The sequence below is a fragment of the Alosa sapidissima genome, chromosome 8, assembly GCF_018492685.1.
Source record: "Alosa sapidissima isolate fAloSap1 chromosome 8, fAloSap1.pri, whole genome shotgun sequence".
Taxonomy (NCBI): Eukaryota; Metazoa; Chordata; class Actinopteri; order Clupeiformes; family Clupeidae; genus Alosa; species Alosa sapidissima.
In genome coordinates this window covers 27,486,782-27,505,763 of record NC_055964.1, presented here as the reverse complement: position 1 = coordinate 27,505,763, position 18,982 = coordinate 27,486,782, and the positions used below count along the sequence as shown (strand labels likewise).

Sequence of the window (18,982 nt, the reverse complement as noted above, 5' to 3'; positions counted from 1 at the left end):
GAAAGCGGTACCTGAGCTATTTTTTTTAGCTGCAGCCTCCCCAAGGAGCTCATTGCACATACCTTTACCAGCAGGCAGAATTAATTCTTCCCCAATAGTAAAGGGCTTCTTAGATTTAGCAATCCGACTAGCCACTATGAGGCTTTTAGCGCAGCCACGTTCACCGATGTGGTTGCTTTACGCACTAGTTTTTTGTCCTTCTTGCTCGCGTTTCTTACGCTCAAAGAACTCAAGGGGTTTGTCTTTAAGTGTAGGATGCTTGGACTCTAGATGTCGAATTAGCTTTGATGGTTTCATTGCTTCGTTTGACAACTTATCGGCAAATACCACACATAAAGGACTTGGTGCATGCGAGTACCGGTCTCTGCGAAACCATATTTTAAATATGACTAGTCATATTTCGTATTGAATGACCCCTTCTTTTTCTTTGAGGTATCTGGCTCACCATCGTCAGTGGGTATTATTGTGAATGTGACATTATTGCGAATTAAATTGAGTTTATTTAGTTTGCATGCATTTTTTTTTTAAACTCTTGTCGTAGGCTACGGCCCGGTTAGGAATGTCCCACGGCCCGGTGGTTAGGGACCGCTGCTTTACATCACACTTACTAATTATGCATGTGCTGTATGTTCATAATTATCGCCATTGTTTTGAGGCAGGGGATGAGCCAAGCTGAGCCGGTCGGAACGGGTCAGCAGAGTGCAGGGAGGGCAGCGGCGCACGGAGCCGTGAGACGCCATTGTCTCTCTGTCCGCTAATGACTCCTGTGGCAATCAGTTCTCTGCTCGCTCACGCGCTGCCGTGATCGCTAAAAATCAACTCCACTCTCCAGCTCATCACATAAGCCCCCATTATTGTAAAAAATGAGCAAATTTTTCCAGATATTCGGGGTGATGTAACGAAGGATTAAGTGCGTGCTGCTGAGCATGGAAACTGTGTTGTCCTCTGATCACTCACGCCTTGCTGTTTCCTCTCTCTCTCTCCCTCCTTTGCTCACCCTTTTTTATCCAACTCCTAGTTTCTTCTGTTTAACTTTTCACTTCATCCTGTCCCTGTTGTTCTTTCACTGTCCTTTTCTCTCTCTCTCTCTCTCTCTCTCTCTCTCCTGCCCTTCCTGTTTGTAAGGACATCAATGAAATATAGTGAAAATACTTCTAGGAAAATACAATTAAGCAGAAATCTCTCTCTTTCTCTTCTCTCTCTCTCTCTCTCTCTCTTAGGAGGCAGTGTTGAGCTCCTGGCTCCAGTTCAGCGACGGCTCTCTCACCCCGCTGGACTTCTACGACCCCACGCACTACCGCCTGTCCGTCACCTCCCTGGACGAGGGCGTGGTGTCGGTCCAGGGCGAGCCCCCGGCGGTGAGCGTGGTGGCAGAGGGCGAGGGCCAGGGGGCGCTGGTGAGGGTGGAGATGGGCATCTGCGAGGCATGCCACAAGTCCAAGAGGAAGACCGTGCTGGCCGTGGGCCTCGGGAGCCTGAAGGTCAAGTTCCAGGTCGGGGGTAGGCGCGCGGGCAGTGGCGGGGGCAACCGAACTGGCGCGGAAGAAGGTGGCGGAACAGGCCCGGGAGGCGGGACGACGGGGAAGGATGGCGGGAGCGACTATGGCAACGACGGGGAGGAGGTGGCGGAGGGGAAGCAGCCAGGTTCGGCACTGCCAGGAACGGGTACGGAGCAGGACGTGGCTTCCAGCTCGGTGTCGGAGCGCGAGGAGAGCGCCATGCGGAAGCTCAGCACTACGACCAAGCCCACCGTCAGGGACAGCCGGGGCAGCGGCGGCAGCCCTGGGGGTGCCAACTCCTCCGACGACTTGGGCAAAGGCCCTGGCAACCTGGTCAACTACAACAACTTCCCCGCCCAGGTGGAGGTGCCCAAGAGTGTGGAGACGGAGGCCAACGACAACAGCGGCGCCGCTAAAAACGGCGAGGACGGTGACGGAGACGATGAGGAGGTTGGTGCCGGTAGCCTGGACAACCCTCTAGGCCTGCGTCCGCTCACCGACCTGGAGATCGGCATGTACGCACTGCTGGGGGTCTTCTGTCTGGCCATCCTCGTCTTCCTGGTCAACTGCATGTCCTACCTGGTCAAGTTCCGGCACAAGCAGTTGCCCGCGCAGGGCGGCTCGGAGCCGGCGGGCCACCACCACCACCACCGGCACGACTGGGTGTGGCTGGGCACGGACGCCGAGCTGGTGATGAGCGCACCGGGCAGCCCCATGCAGCACGAGCAGCACCTCCTCCACCAGCACCACCACGCGCACGCGCAGCAGGCCACCACCGTCATCGACATCGACCGCACGGGCAGCCTCGCCCGCAGGGGGCACTGCCCGGCCCTGGGCTCGCCCGCCGTCGCCACCGGCAACACCGTTGCCGCTGTCACCGGAGGGGTGATGGTGGGAGGTTGCCAGGGGGGCACGTTGGTCCGAGGAGGAGGAGGAGGAGGTGGCGGGGAAGGGCCAGCAGGGTTGGCACGCGGCGAGGCGGTGCACTCGCCCACCAGCAAACGCAAGCGGGTGCAGTTCACCACCTTCGGCTCGCTGGACAGGCATTCGCCCCACCTGCCGCCGCGTGTGAATGGTAACGGGGGCATCCACTGGGTGGGCAAGGAGTCGTCGGACTGCTGCGACGGAGGAGGGGGGGATGGCGACGGGGAGAGTGAAACCCAAGTGCCCGATTCAGACTCTCTAGAGCAGCTTTAATTAACCATGCAGAGGACCTGGGACGTAGCGTCCAGACATAAAAAAAAAAATAAATAAATAAATAAAAACAACTGCCCAAATAGACTCACATGGGCTTAAGAGTCCATGTATCCCTGAGGGCAGTCATAACTTGATTTGTTGGTCCTATCTTACTGATGGACTAATATTTAGCAGACACTTTTATCCAAAGTGATATGGACTCACGAACGGCAGGTTCGGGAATTGAACCTGGGCCAGCCACGTTACCCCTGCTCCACCATGCCTGCTATCTGTTGACCATCTCAGTGATGGCCCAGACATACTGTATGACCAGAACCAAGTTATGATGTCCAAAGTGCTACATGATTCTAGGCCCAGAGGGATGATAAAAAAAAAGAACTGGAATGAAATGGTCACTTTGGAATAAACAAAGCTTTGCAAAATGTCGGCCAGGATCCGTGGACTGCAACATAGGGCCAACGGAGAGACTGGAGGTGTTGTGGAGTTAATCTCCCGTCTTTCTGCTCATAGTCGAGGTTGTTGACTATGTGTCTCATCACCTCAATGCCTTTCTGCACGGGGGTACAAGAGGAACATACTGATATGTGTGTGTGTGTGTGTGTATATGGCTTATCCATTCATACTGTGCTACTGCTCATAACAGAGGTTTGGAGGAATCGAGGATGAACTACACTACTTCAACCAAGGCCTTTTACATGCTACTCAACTCTTATATCAAAGTGATGTTAAGGATAGAGTGGGGTGGGGTGGGGGGGGGGCAGAATCATATACTTGTGGGACTCCATGTGTGTGTGTGAGATATCAGTTGTCCAAGCCAAGGCAAACCTGATTTAACTGACTTGTAAGTATGTGTGTATGTTTGAGGCCGTCTTAAGATGGTTAAAAAAAAAAAAAAAAAAAAGAAAATTGAATATTTTGGTTGTGGATGTGGATGTAGGGCACACACATCCAATGCTTACATAAAGTATTTCACCATGTGTATGTTTCTGTTAGTCCTTACACATTTGTATGCCAAGCTCACATGTGAACTGTGAAGAGAGAACGTTCCCTGTTATATGCATCTGTAAACAGCACAAATCTGTTGTGAGACTTTTTTTATTATTATACTGTGTTACACATGTCTGTTGTATAGAATATTCAGTTGCAGACATTTTTTTTGTTGTTCTTCATCATGCATTTTATGTACCGACTGCTTTGAATTCTTTTTTCATTAAAACTTCAGACAGTTTCCTGTCAATATTATCGGTGATGTACAGTTGGAATCGTAGGATCCATTACTACAGGCTTATGCAATAGATGGCTGTTTATGCATTCAGCCTTGAAAAATGCTGAATCACAAAAATTGATCATTACTGTTCAGTCTAGTCTGAGAACTTGGCAAAGTAATGTCAGTCAGAATGCTGCCATAGTGATTTACACACATATCCACATTTTTCTCACACACACTAACCAGCATGGGAGGACTTATGTGTTAGACAAAAACAAACAAACAACAATAACAATAATACCAACAGCTTGATTTATGCCCATATATCTTTAGCCTTTCCACGCTTTCAGAAAAAGGAAAAGGAAACAAGAAAAGGGAGGGTGGCTGTTCTACAATGTTCAGATGGAGGCCCTTATGTGTTCTACAGTGTTCAGATAGAGGCCCTTATGTGTTCTACAGTGTTCAGATGGAGGCCCTTATGTGTTCTACAGTGTTCAGATAGAGGCCCTTGGGTGTTCTACAGTGTTCAGTGTTTCCCACAGAATTAAATTCTATTTGTGGTGGTAGGTTTGCAGAATTGACTTGAATGCAACAGTTTTTAACAAATATAGCGTATCGTGGTTATGATGCTAACCAGATAGCGTATCGATAGCGTATCATGGTTATGATGCTAACCAGATTTAAGCACAATTTAGTACAACATGGAAAATCATTGTGTGGTGGTCAGTGTTGATATTGTGGTGGGCCACCACAAATAAGTCAATGTATGGGAAACACTGGTGTTCAGATGGAGGCCCATGGGTGTTCTATAGTGTTCAGATGGAGGCCCATGGGTGTTCTACAGTGTTCAGATGGAGGCCCATGGATGTTCTACAGTGTTCAGAAGGAGGCCCATGGGTGTTGACTGCTCACAGGTCTGCCTCCATTATACACTCTCTCGCCACTAAATGTCATCTCAGCATCTCAGTCTCGGAGTCTCTGCTCCGACTGACATTCATACATGCCACCCTAGGGTGAGTATCAGGGTCGCTCTCCAAGCCTCCAACCTTTCTGGGACTTGTGACCTTTTCTGGGATATTGGGTTTCTCGGAGCGAGAGGCCGGAGGGTGACCTGAAGCTGCTGCTGTCTCGGTGGTGGCATATGAAAAATTAATGAGGATTCAGAAACAGGACAGGAGATAAGTGTCTCTCTCTGTGCGTCATTGTGAATGAAGTGGTGTACAAAAACAGAAACAGAACAGAAAGCCTTTGAAAGTCCCAGAGAAATGCCACCCTGGTACCCTCTTTAGTCACCTCACAGCACCAGAACGCATAATAAGTGCTATCTCGTTGCTATGGTAACACAAACGGTTTGCCTTGAATACGCTCGCGTTGCGCTTTGAAAGTTGAACCAAGTTCAATGCTCAGCTTGCTCAACGCTAGCGTTCACCCGCTTCGAACGTTATCACTCGATTGAATGGGCGTTATCACTCGTAATCAGCCTCATAAGTTAGAAGGGCCATGGAGAAGCGAGCCATGGAGAAAGTTAGCGACGTCAATTTTGTAAATAGCCTAATAATTGTGTTGTTTTTTGTTGTTTCGAACAAAATATAGGCCTACTTATCTGACCAACACTCCTTCATAGTGTACAAAGCCTAGAATCGCGCGAATTTAGTGCAATTTCTCAGTACAATTCAAAGGCTTGTAAGTAAAAGTCGTGGACAAATATGTGATTAGGTAAATAAATCATTGTTGACACGTTATGGTTAAATTATCGAAATGAGTAGGATTGTGCTATAATCCTGCTAAACATATTAGGTGATGTTGTTTGACATTAAATTGTCCCGTCTTGTCAGTCTCACATTATCAGCTGTTCTTTGAGTCTGGGTAATTCATGGGACAAACCATAGACATAATATACATAGACGCCGCATCGACCGCTGCTCCCTACTAGCGCTGACGAGATTTGGAGCCGCCATCTTGGACCGGTCATCCACAACACTCAGTGTAATCTGTTTGGCCGGTGCAATGAGCTGTCAGCACACTTAATTAATCATATCTCACTGAATACCGAACAGATTTTCACGCATTTTTTTTTGCTGCAAAGGTCATACATGTAGCTATGATACAGGCCACATTGTTCGAAAATACAAAATACAACCAATAGTACGGTAATGTTAAATCTTACTTGTGAAAAGTAAATCCCCCCGAGTATGGTCCGCCGATTTGAGCAGGAACATGCTGCACAGTGCTGTCATCTTGTGTTTTCTGCTGCAACGCAATGAGGAGTATGACAGGTCCAAGATGGCGGCCGCATTTCTTGTTTCCAGCAGCCAATGCGGCGTCTATGTATATTATGTCTATGGGACAAACTGTTATATCCTATAGGCCTACTACCGTTTTTCTGAAATATATAGCAACACAACATAGCCTATTGCATTCAATCCAAAATATTGCATTCCTGCAGTGTACTACGTAGTGCAATGCAGCTTTTAATGTCCAAAATACAGTTTTTCCTGAATATGAACTACAGATATTCCTCCAAAACTACAGTGTTGAGACCTGACGTTGTAGAGTTGTATTTTATAGTAGGCCTGTTGTAGTATTTGAATATTTACCCACAACAATTTTACCCTTGTCTCACCAATATACATTATCTGTATATTATCTGTAAAGGTGTCCTGATATTTTATTTAGGGATGGTCCTGCAATCTTTTCTAAACATATCTTAAATTTCTCCCATCTACTTATGTTTTCACAGATCCTTGCTCCTGATATCCTGATGTAGAGGTTGCTTTTCATTTCATTATATAACTCCAACAGAACACCTACACAAAGGAGCTGTTAAAGCCAGCATGTAAACAAGGCCTTGTTTGTCCACTTCCTGAAGGGGCTGAAGCATGCTGGCCTTGACACCTCAGTCCTTGCTCCCATTTACAGCTCTGTTGTGGAGCACATTCTCTCATCCTATGGTCTACTGCAGCAACATATGGGTATTTGTGGGCGTTTTTGCGAGGTAACCAGGTACGCCATGTTTTTGGAGGTGCAAACAAACGCTGCATTGCCATTGAGATCACATAGTAAGGAGCTGGCTCAAGGGTTATTTGTCGTATTTAGTTGTATAATGAAAGCACAGCTTTTATAGCCATCCATGTGTCTTTCCTTCTGGCTCTTTGGCTATGAATTTGGTAACTATAACGGACTATTTGACTTGGGTAATTGAGATGGTTGCTAGGGTTGATATGGTGGTTGCTATGCTAAATATAGTGGTTGCTATGGTAGTGGTGGCTAGGTTATTGCTAGGGTAACTGAGAAGTTTGTTATGGTGTTGCTAGGGTAGATATAGTGGGGGTTATGCTAAAAAAAAAAAAAAACAGTTGCTATGCTGGTTGCAAGGTTAATCATGTTGGTTGCAATGGTGGTTGCTAGGTTGACATTATGGTAGTAGTTGTTAGGTTGTTGGTACGGTAATTAAGATGGTTGCTAGGGTAGTCATATTGGTTGACAATATCAAAGTGGTTGCTAGATTGTTGCTAGGGTAATTGAGATGGTTGCTAGCGAATTTCTTTTTTACTATTCTATTGTCATCCTTGTTTGGGACTTGAGTACTTCATTATCCCCTTCATGTGTCAATGTACAATGTACATTAAAGCATCTTTGATAGAAAAGGACCCTCACTGATTTTTTTCCATGTTAATAATTACTTGACATTTTTTTTGTCTTTCACTTGTACTGGTTCTATATGTTCTGACCACTGACTGACTGCACCCTGATTATAATCAGCAAGGTCAAGGTTTAAATTAGTCTCAGATAAGTCTGTTTTTATCCCATGCATTATATGTGCTAATGTTGTGAAGTAATTGGTGTGACCCTACAAAGGCCTGTCTGACCTATGACCTATTAACCTAGGCTTAGTAAATATGAGATCGGAGTTAAATTACCAGGGGGTCAAGAGCGTGCAGATTAGCTTCGGCATGTTAGCATACGCCATAGCAAGTATGGCGCCGCATGGAGCATTTGGAACCAGCTCCGTGCACGAAAGTCCGCGTTGGACACGAGCTCTCATGTAACATCCTTGGATGACACAAAATATATGTGTGAAATGGAATCAACCCTCACATATTCACTGACTGTAGCAACCCCTACAAATCCTTTTTTTTTTTTTTATCTTTGGCTCCGCCTCCTTGCAACACACAAGCAGCTAGAGGTCTCAAATTTCTAGTTTTTAACCCCTTATCAATATATGTGTCACATGTTGGTATTAGTTGATAATAACTGGTGTAACCCTGTCAAGGCCTGTCTAACCTATGCAAATCAAGGACATCTGAACAGCATTTGTATCTTGCATACCTCCTAGACTGATTACATTTTGCAATTGACATCTGTATATGACACAAAATTTGAGTGTGTAGTAAAATCGGATCTCACATATTCACAGACTCTATAGCGCCCCCTAGATTTCCTATATTTGACTCCACCTCCTGGCAACACACAAGCCATTAGATGTCTCAAATTTGACAAACAAGTTTGTTATCATTCCCTGTATCAAAATATGTGCCACATGTTGGTACTATCTTGAATTAACTGGTGTAATCCTATCAACGCCTGTCTGACCTATGCAAATTATGGCCATCTTAACCTAGGGTTAGCATTTCTAACTTGCATACCTCATAAACAGACTAAGGGCCCGTCCCATTTCTCCCCCCTTAAAACTTCCACTTGGTTTTGATTGCCCTCAACATTAAAGCGCCCTCGACAAGGGAAGTGGAGGGTAAGATCTTTCCCTATGAATTGGGACACCAGTGATGTAGTACTCGAGTCCGGTCTCGGACCGGTGTCGAGACCGATTTCTGCTTTCTCGGACTCGACTCGGACTTGTTCCTTCAAAGACTCGGTCTTGACTCGGACTCGGACCACAGTGGGAGGAGAAGGACTCGTAATTTCAGACCGAGTCCTCGAGACCAACGCATTTTTTATGTTCATATAAAAAAACCCACACAATGCATAACATAACAACAACAATAATAATAATAATAATAATAATAATAAAATGCCATGTTGACGGGCATTATTTGAAAATGACATCCCATGGTGCAATGCAAAGATACTGCAGTCAGAGCTGCAGTGAGTGTCAGTGACTTTACTTCAGTTCAGTTGCTGTGGTGTGATCATAGCGGCAAGATGAGCAATGAGTCATCATTAAATTCGCATATCAAAACCACAAAACCTTCACGGGAAAAGATTTTTTAAAAAAGCACACTGCGCGGTGCCAATTCTGCAACACCTCAATAACGGAAACTTTGGGCACAACTTCAAACTTCCATTGCCATATCAACATATTGTGCTTTTCACCTAACCATGCATGAGTATAAAGTGTGTTTGACATAAAGCTGTTAGTTTTAGTTTTACATTATAATGACATAGAATAGATGTTATTTTGATGGTTTGATGGTTGTTGGTAAAATAACCCCCCCCCCCCCAAAAAAAAGCCACGAGCCACCCACCACTGGTGTCTTTTTCTGACGCCCAGAGCTATCCATAGCTACAGTATCTACTAGCCTACTTGACCAAGTAGCCTAGTCCAACTTGAGAGCAAAGATGTGAAATGTAAGTTGTCTCATTAACACAGTTAGGGGAAAGGCTTAAGCAGGACAATACCATAAACTAATTTATCTTAGATGGTGTCAGGGACATTCTATTTTATCAGTGAAAAGTGTTGAATGTTTAATTTCAAGTGGCCATTTAGCTACTCAATTTGCAAAAAGTTTTGCAATGAATAGTTTATAATAGAGAACATTATGAATTTTAAAACATGCTGATATATAATAGATATATAATAATTTGTGGATGTTGCCTCTCTCTTATAGGTTCCCGGAGTACAAGGCAGCACAAGACCAAACTGACGTTGCACAACCATCAGTATCTGCATGCTTCTCCAATGTTTCGGTCTACAGTTCTAAATCCCCTCGGCAGCAAGCAATTAATGCATCCATCATTAACCCTTAAAGGAGTACCGTCACACCGGTGTGACGGGAATGTTGAGAAATGAACATTCTAAAGAATATCTGGGTTCATTGAATTCAACATAGAATTTTAGAACCTTCAATTGTTGCGGAACTTAGAATGTTCAAAAACCTACACCTTTAACCCTTAAAGGAGTACCGTCACACCGGTGTGACGGGAATGTTGAGAAATGAACATTCTAAAGAATATCTGGGTTCATTGAATTCAACATAGAAATTTTAGAACCTTCAATTGTTGCGGAACTTAGAATGTTCAAAAACCTACACCTTTAAGGAGGACTTGGTAATTGGCTGTGCTCTGCCTCTGGCTTTGGTAGAGAATTGTTACTTTTAGAAAATTTCTGAAAGTCATGGACTCAAAATACACCCCCATCCCGAGAAGCACTATCTCCCGAGAAAAGAATCCCAGTACTGGTGAACCAAGTGAAGCAGACTATTGTTGAAAGATTGCAGAGTCAACCATCTGTCTCTGTAACTGTTGATATCTGGTCTGACCGCAGACTGCGGTCCTTTCTTGGCGTCTCTGCGCATGCAGTACACTGCTCTAATGGATCCTGTGTGCTTGAACCGTACCTGCTTGAATGCCGACGGTTTACAGGACGGCACAGCGGTGAGAGGATTTCTGCAGCTTTTGAGGAAATACTTGAAGAATATGGCATCACGCAAAAAGTTTGTTATATTATAACAGACAATGCAGCCAACATGAAATGCGCTTTCAAAGTGCAAATGCCCCTGCAGCAAGCCTCTGACACAGAAAGCGAGGATGACCTTGATGAAGAGGAGTTATGGGAGGACACTGATGAGGACACAGAACTTGGGCTATCAGGGGAGAGGCTTTCTTGTTTTGCCCATTCTCTTCAATTAGTTGTCTCAGATGGAATGAAAGAGGTCAAATCAATTAGCCTTGCCATTGCTAAAGCATCTCGCTTTTCTACCCTCTTGCACACCAGCTCGGCTTTCAAAGACACATTTGAAAGCACATGTGGAACAACAAAAACTGTACCTGCAGCGAACAACACCAGATGGAATAGTACATTTAAACAGCTACAAGCACTGACTTCTCTGGATCACAAAACATTGACCGAAATGTGCCTTAACGACTTTTCAGAAGTTGTTTTCACACCACGTGAGTGGAACCAACTCAGAGACTTAACCTCAATTCTTACTCCTTTTGCTGAGGCTACTAACTTAACAGAGGGGGAAAAAGTCGTAACTATCAGCATCATTGTGCCGACTGTTCTTGACCTGAACACCCATTTAATAAAATGTGAAACAACTCATATCCTGTGTAGACCCATCACAAGGGCACTACACGGATCACTGAAAAAACGCTTCCAGGGGATTTTTGAACAGTTTGACATGGCTGGGAAAACTGGGAAGGAGGAGCCATTCAACAACAAAATCTACACCCTTTCCACAATGCTGGACCCACAGTTTGGCCTAAATTGGGTGGATCTCGATGTGACGTGCAAGCAGGGTGCAGCATACCAGAGGCGATACTGGAAAATGTTATAAAGTAGCTAAGCCTACTAATTTATACCACTAGAAAATTTTAATTTGCTCTGCATGTCTTAACTATGATAAAAAAAAAGTCAGGGTGGGCTTGACATGTTGATGACAGAGCAGCACTGTTGAAGCAATTTAGAAAAATAGGCAGAAGATGATGCATGTGGTAGGGATTTTTTTAACGATAGTGAAAACATAGACCATATTAAGTGCTCCTCTAAACAATTCCCAATCTAGCTTAGTCTGTAGGCCTAACTGTTGATTATTAACTGGGGTGATATTAAATAATTTATGGTCTTGGTCTCGACTCGGTCTCGACTCGGACTTGCTTCCTCAAAGACTCGGTCTTGACTCGGACTCGACTGTATTTCAAAACCAACGGACTCGGTCTCGACCCTTCAAAAGACTCGGTCTCGTCCCCATCACTATGGGACACCACTATATGTAAATTAGCGTAGCGAACGTGCTCACCTACGTCACGCGCAGCGCCGACGTGTCTACCGGTAGTAGCCTGCTACTATTTTCATTCAGGAACATACCCGTTCCAGCGGTCATTGTTGTGTGGGCTGTGCTGGTTTATCTACGTCTGGATCAACAGATATTTGTGTTCATATGAACGCCAGAACACACACCTTAAATATTGACGAATCTACCCAGATCACATATATAACGTTATTTGTTGGGCAGACTCTCTCAAAGCACTCAGCAGATATCATGAACATCGTCAGATAGCTTCGTGAGATATTTTCTAACATTAGTGTTCAAAACTCAACAGTCCATCAGATGTGCATCAAACTAACATATTCCAACATATTTCGAAATTTTAATATGCTTATTTGTGAAAATATATTAAAAATTTGGCCGGCTCGCTGAGCTTGCACGGTATCCTGGGTAATTTCATCTCCCACTTCGTTTTCAGCCTGCATCGGTCCTGGCTTAAATTTGGCATGTGACATCTATCTATATATATATAAAAAATATAAGTAAAATCACACCTCACACATTCACAGACTCTATAGCGCCCCCTAGAAATCTACATTTTCCAATCTTTGGCTCCGCCTCCTGACAACATACAAGCAGCTGGAGGTCTCAAATTTGACAAACAAGTTTGTTATCATTCCCTTTATCAAAATATGTGCCACATGTTGACATTTCATGAAATAATGGGTGTGACACTTACCTAGGCCTGTCTGGCCATATGGGTGTCTCAAATGTAGTTTCTGAGTATGTCCGGTGCATCAAACTTGCCATGGCAGGTAAGATAAATAAAGTAAAATTGGTTTTATTTCAGCACAGCACATCTCTGTGTATCATAATCAATCAAAATATGGATGTTTTAATGGTTTATGTTTGATTTAAGAACTTTTTTGTTGGTCAACATCTGTCAAAAATATGCTCTTTATGGCCATTTCTGAAGATTTCTTGAGCATCAAACTTGCCATGGCAGGTAAGGTCAGTTAAATTAGGTTTATGTCAGCACAGCACACCTCTGTGTATCATAATCAATCAAAATATGGATGTTTTAATGGTTTGTGTATGATTTAAGAACTTTTGTTGGTCAACATATGCCAAAAATATGCTCTCTAAATGGCAGTTGAAGATGAATTGATGAAATAAGTTAAATTCAGTTTATTTCAGCACAACACACACCTGTGTATCAATAGCAATCAAAATATGTATGTTTGTGATTGCTTTAAACAGGAGTTTGTCCAATACATATAAAACATACAGCAAAGGTATGCTAATACAAAGCAGCACTACAGGCATTAAATAATAATTTAGATTAGATTAAATTAAACTTTATTGTCATTGTGCAGAGTACAAGTACAATCAGGTCAATGTAAAGTCAATGTAAAATTCTATGACTTTTCCCTGACAAAAAAACTGAATTTCCATGACTTACTATATAATGAGTACTACAATATACCGACCAATGATTTCAGAGCACCTGCATAGCAGTCAAGAGTCTTTTACTTTTTGTAGAGCAGGAGGTGAATAAATAAAAAAAAAAAAAACACAACATATGCATCAGTAATAATAAGATTTGGATTATTTTCTGGGCTCTTATGAGTGTTTTAACAAAAAAAGCCAATAGGCGGAATTTCCTTTTTTTTTTAAATCAGAGGTCAACTTTGAAGGCCTGTACAGCCACAAAGCTACAAGATCCAACTTGCTATCATACCATTTTATACTCCAGAGATATGTAGCTTTCAGAAAAATATGGTGAGAATTTGCCCCCCCCAAGTGGTAGTGACGACCCCCTGTGGCTCATGGACTAATAGGCTATGTGAGCGTTCATTTCAATTCGCTAGTCAGCAGAGTGGCTAGCATCACCTCCAAACTAGCTACATTCACCACATTTGTTAACTGTCCCATTCAAGGCCAAAATATATTCTGACATGACATATGGATTACATAGGCTAGATGAAAACCAGGCTGTATATTTTAGGCAACATATTTTGAGCAATAAAATAGGTTAAACATAACGCTAGCTAAAAAAGTTGCTAAGTGACCAAATAACAAAATAATTACCTGCCCAAAAGCAGAAATACAGTAGGCAACCACAGTGTAAATGTCCATGCAACGCCTTCCTGAGGTGTGACCATCCATCCTTGCACTCTTAACAAGACTGAAATGTAACCAGGGGGAAAGGATTTCCAACTCCGCTGGAGACTAGCTTGTCCAGGGCTGAAAACTGAATTTATTAACTGAATTAATCTGAGCGCTTTGGGTAGCACTCTGTGCATAAAAAAATGCGCTATATAAATAAATGTGACTTGACGTGGCCCTGGCTAAATTAAAACACACTGACATGTCAAACTAATGTTACTATACACTATTCTAGTACACAGCGACATCACAGCACACAACACTTTTGCGTCATGATCGATACTATTGAAAAAAATAAAAAATAAAAGTTGAATAAATAAATAAAACACTGGTGAGCCACACTTCAACAAAGTTTTCATCTTGGGCTTCAACTTCATATTCGCCACACCTGTCACACAACCTGTGACTTCCAGCATGCCAATAACTTATTCTACTAATTGCACTTGTAGCACAGCCAGGCTAGCGAGCGCTTGGTTGAGTGTCAGGAGAGTGTGTGAAACTGAGTGTGTGGTTGTAAGGAAGTTGAGTTGGTAGACAGATGTCCATCTATTTGTTGCTGCCCACGCAAAATGATTGGATGGAATTTTGACATCCCTGCGACCTCCAGAGATGACTGATATTTTGTCCCCTTAGAACTATAATGTTCCAACTGACATTTTTGTAAAAATTGAATTATTGACATTTGCTTATTCTGTGACAACTTAATAAGGTGAGGTGAGGTGTTTCTTGAATGCATTTAGCATTTTTGGACATTATACAGTATCTAAAGAGGCTTGTTCCACTTACGTATCAATATAACTCTATGAAATTCTAAAACTTTGAAGCTCAATATCTCAGAACTACTCAGAATGTAGATAGAACCCTATAATTCTAAGGGGATGATTTTTCTATTTATGTCAGAGCATTTAATTCATTGGTTGCTCTCAGGGTGTAAAAAAAGATTTCAGGTAACATACTGTAGCAAAAAATGCTACCTTTAACTATACAGCATAATACTGACCAATTTCAAAAATTGTGGCATTTAAAACTACAGTCAGCGTTTGCACATGACGTTGCGTTTGTTTATGTTTATATAATGTCTTAGCAGACGCTTTTGTCCAAAACAACATACATTATATTTTAACCAAGGACCACCAGACGTAGCTCACCACCTTCAGTATTCCCAAAGACACTCAACATACACTCTAAAAAATACTGGGTTGAGGCTGTTTAACCCTGTATTATGTATATTCAACCCATATTGGGTTACTTATTGGGTTCAGTAACCCAGTTGTTGGGTTAATGGTTGTGGACTGTGATGGTTATTGTAACCCAGTGCTTTTGGTCACATGCGAGTTTAGGTTCCTACTCCAGCTCCAACGCTCTTTTTCTTTGCCAGTGAGGCGGGAAACCACGTTTGGAAACATTCAAGGTTTGTCATTTCTCATTTTTAAGAACACTACCTCAGGGTTTTGTTTTTGTTTGGGGGACAGGCTGCCCCCACTTTGTTTGTTTCCAGTTTTTTGGAGCCAGGGCCCTCTATAGAGACCGGGTACTTATGGGATGGGCAGCTATCAGATTGTGAGGAGATGTTCGCTGAATGTGGCACAAAATGTTATAAGCTTGAATTATTGAGAAACTGACCTTTTCAGCGAGATTTCTTAGTGTCTAAGTTATATGGATCCTGACAGAATATCTCGTATAGCCTAGGTTTGGATAAGAAACATTTTCCACAAAGACGTCGTTCTGAGAAGCGTTTATTTGTATATATTGAATTTCCTAATGATGTGCATGAGAAAGAAGTACATAATAACCGAATTAATCTAAATAATAAATAAATCCAAATAATTAAACATATTTGACAGAGAGCAAGACTTTTAAACCATTAAATAACACAAAATACCCTACAAATATTTAAGACATAGTAAAAATATGCTTTGAGTAAACAAGTAAACATTGAGTAAACAAGCACATAGTACATGGTTTGTAATCTTGTCTTATATAAAATGTTTCGGTACAGGGAATAACTTTTAAATAAAACATCAAATCACCAATACCAAAATAACTCACATAATAACTCACCAATGCCAAAATAAATCACCAATGCCAAAATAACTCAGAATCACCTTCCTCTCATAGCTAAGGAAGTGAAAGGTGCAATACTCAAATATCATATCCAGAGAGAGTAAACATTAAAAGAATACTTAACAAAGTCCAGTAGACTGAAACCTTGATAGTCTGCTACCCAGAAAATTAAGACACTAATGTTGTATGACAACTAGCTGACTTAATGACATAAAGCTAGTTAACCATTGCATTTAAATTACCCCCAAAATGGCAGATTACTGCAGTGATAAGTCATATCCACTGGCAATGCCATCAGGGACCTAAAACTTTTTCCACCTTCATACTTTGACTAAAGGAAAATGGCTGCCAACTCTTCGTCAATGCATGAGTCATTTGCATACAGTATTTGCTTCTTATAAAAACCTACTTGTAAACTGGACACAGATTGAAATCTCTTTAGTTTTTGAGTAGAAAAGAAAGTGGAAATAGAAAGTGAACGTTTGAAGACATTCCTTAATGTTTGAAAAACATTGTCCTTAAAAAACTGCAGTCTGTCTGCCTCAATATTCCTGAGATTCTTAGAGCACCAGACAGATCTCGCACGGGAGCAAGAGACGTCAACAGGTAGAGAAGAAGAGTGAATGGAAAGATGTGAAGTTCACTGGCCTGCAATCTGGCCCTGAGAAAAGTTGAAGTGAGACGAGAGAGTGTCTGGATAGATTTGAAGTTTGGAACCTTGGTCCTGGTACCTTCAGCCTGAGGACAGCATTGGATTTGAAAAGCAGTCCTAGTTTGAATTAAGTATGTATTTGATCAGGCAAGATCATTTTGTGCCTAACAATCAAAAAGTACCAATGTTCCACTTTCCTTTATATGTTTTTTTTTTTTTTTTAAAGCCTTGTTCAAAACTGCTTTGACCAAGAGGCCCATTTTAACTGGCGCCAAGAGAAAAAAACCCTCAAGTAATTTTCTTTCCTTTTCAAAGTAGTAAACAAGACACTGCAGTGTGTATTAAAACCACAGTAGCTCTGGAAGAAAGCCTCTTCCTCATCATGAGTGCAGCTTCTCCACTAGCTCCTGGTAAGTGTTCCTCTCCTGGACAAAGCTGTGGTGTTCACCCACGTAGTGCTTACCATTTTCGGCTAGCCGCTCTCGAAGTGGCCTGTCATCCAGCAACCGTTTGGCCATCAGGATGAACTCCTGAAAAGGAAGCAAAACAGCAACAACTTGTGAGCATGGGGGCAGGGCAATAAGGTGCCATCACCAAGGTGGGCTACTTCACCTGCTGTCATTTGTTAGCATTAGCTTTCCCTGTACTGTACTTTTTTGTAAAAAAAAATAAAAAATACAAAAAACTTTAGCAACTTGTCTTTTTCAATTTGAGTCACAACCTGAACTCCAGTGGGTGATATCTAAAGTGAATTACACGCTCTTCCATCTCCAGTGACTTATTGCTAAGGGAGACTTCGGCTGTCACTCGGCTCATAATGAGGGCTTCAAGGCCGAGGCAAAATGAGGCCGCTAAATTGGCCACTGATTCAGCATTGACTTGCCGTCTCACAAAGGACTTTAAATTAAGCACTGAATCATGACGAAATACCGCAGATTACCCAGGGGCTGTTTTTTTTCACTGCTTCTTTATTTCTTTGCAGTCTGTGCTGTGGTGAGTCATGGATTAATCTAACGTGACAGCAGGAGCATTCATGATTAACAGCACTGAAGACTGGGAACTGCAGCGTCCACTACCATGAAATTATGCAGTTGAGATTCCAACATTAGAGGAATTTGAAGTCAGCATGACCAGAGTGCAATGGCCGAGCCTTGCCCTGGGCAAAAACCTTTTTAATCATTGCATCACCCCTGCCAGGTAAGTATAAGTACATATACTCTTTTGATCCCGTGAGGGAAATGTGGTCTCTACATTTATCCCAATCCGTGAATTAGTGAAACACACTCAGCACACAGTGAGGTGAAGCACACACTAATCCCGGCGCAGTGAGCTGCCTGCACACAACAGCGGCGCTCGGGGAGCAGTGAGGGATTAGGTGACTTGCTCAAGGGCACTTCAGCCGTGCCTACTGGTCGGGGTTCGAAGTGGCAACCCTCCGGTTACAAGTCCGAAGCGCTAACCAGTAGGCCATGGCTGCCCACAGGTAAGTATCTAGGGTCCAATGTCTCAAAATGTCCATGACTTCTCTCTACCTGGTTTGCCCCAACATGTTGCCCATGGTCTGGTCCTTTACAAGGGTGGAAGTGGCCACCGCAGCCATCTGACCACTATGTCACTCTAAACACCAGCTGCTGGAGAAAGAGCGAAGGGGCGAACTAACAAACAAACTGCCAGTCTGGAACTGCCAGCCAGATGAGGTGCAAACTTCACATAATGGAAAAAAAAAGAAATACAAATAATAAAAAAAAAACAGGTTAATGAGATGGCTACCTGAACAGCAGCGCACTCTGAACACACTCACACACACATACAGACTCCTTCTCCCTCTCGGTGAGCTGAGGCTTGGCCTGGAGCCCTTGCTCGTCGGAGAGCACTAGGACTTGGCAAAGGTGTAATGACTGAGGCGCCTTCAGCAGGCGCCAGGGTGTCAACACTAGCCAGCAGCTCCTCTCATGAAAGACACCCACACTGCCACCTAACGCCTTCATTTCAACAGGAGCAGGAGCTTTTCAAGTGCCCCTCAGTGAGTGGGGGTGGTGGTGGTGGAGCGCCGTGTTTCAAACGCAACAGAGCTGTGTATTCATGGACCCGCAGTCCGCAGACGAACAGTAGCTTTTAATTACACCGCCGCCGAAGCTCTGAGACCTGCTGGAGTTCGCTCAGATGAGAGGTCCAGCAAGGTTTAGAACAACTCAGCAGTCCTCCCAAAGTTCAGTGTGTTTCAACTAATGGCCACCTTACACCA

At 43.2% G+C, this 18,982-nt stretch overlaps 2 protein-coding genes and 1 non-coding gene across 5 annotated transcripts in view; 1 reads left to right on the top strand and 2 right to left on the bottom strand.

Annotated features, from left to right (window-relative positions):
• Positions 1–2,771, top strand: part of LOC121715743 (transmembrane protein 132D) — an 87,637-nt gene extending 84,866 nt beyond the window's left edge. The window contains exon 9 of the mRNA XM_042101642.1: positions 1,221–2,771. Coding sequence (XP_041957576.1) covers positions 1,221–2,696 — 1,476 coding nt within the window. The 3' untranslated portion in view covers positions 2,697–2,771. The remainder of the gene's footprint in view (positions 1–1,220) is intronic.
• A 12,970-nt stretch (positions 2,772–15,741) lies between these two features.
• glt1d1 (glycosyltransferase 1 domain containing 1) overlaps positions 15,742–18,982 on the bottom strand; it is a 64,296-nt gene continuing 61,055 nt past the window's right edge. For 2 of the 3 annotated variants that reach the window (XM_042099919.1, XM_042099917.1), the window contains exon 12: positions 15,742–17,267. In XM_042099919.1, coding sequence (XP_041955853.1) covers positions 17,118–17,267 — 150 coding nt within the window. In that variant the 3' untranslated portion in view covers positions 15,742–17,117. The remainder of the gene's footprint in view (positions 17,268–18,982) is intronic. The other variant, XM_042099918.1, reaches the window with a different exon arrangement.
• Positions 17,784–17,942, bottom strand: LOC121716194. The gene has a single exon (XR_006033788.1). It is a non-coding gene; the product is annotated as a U1 spliceosomal RNA (small nuclear RNA).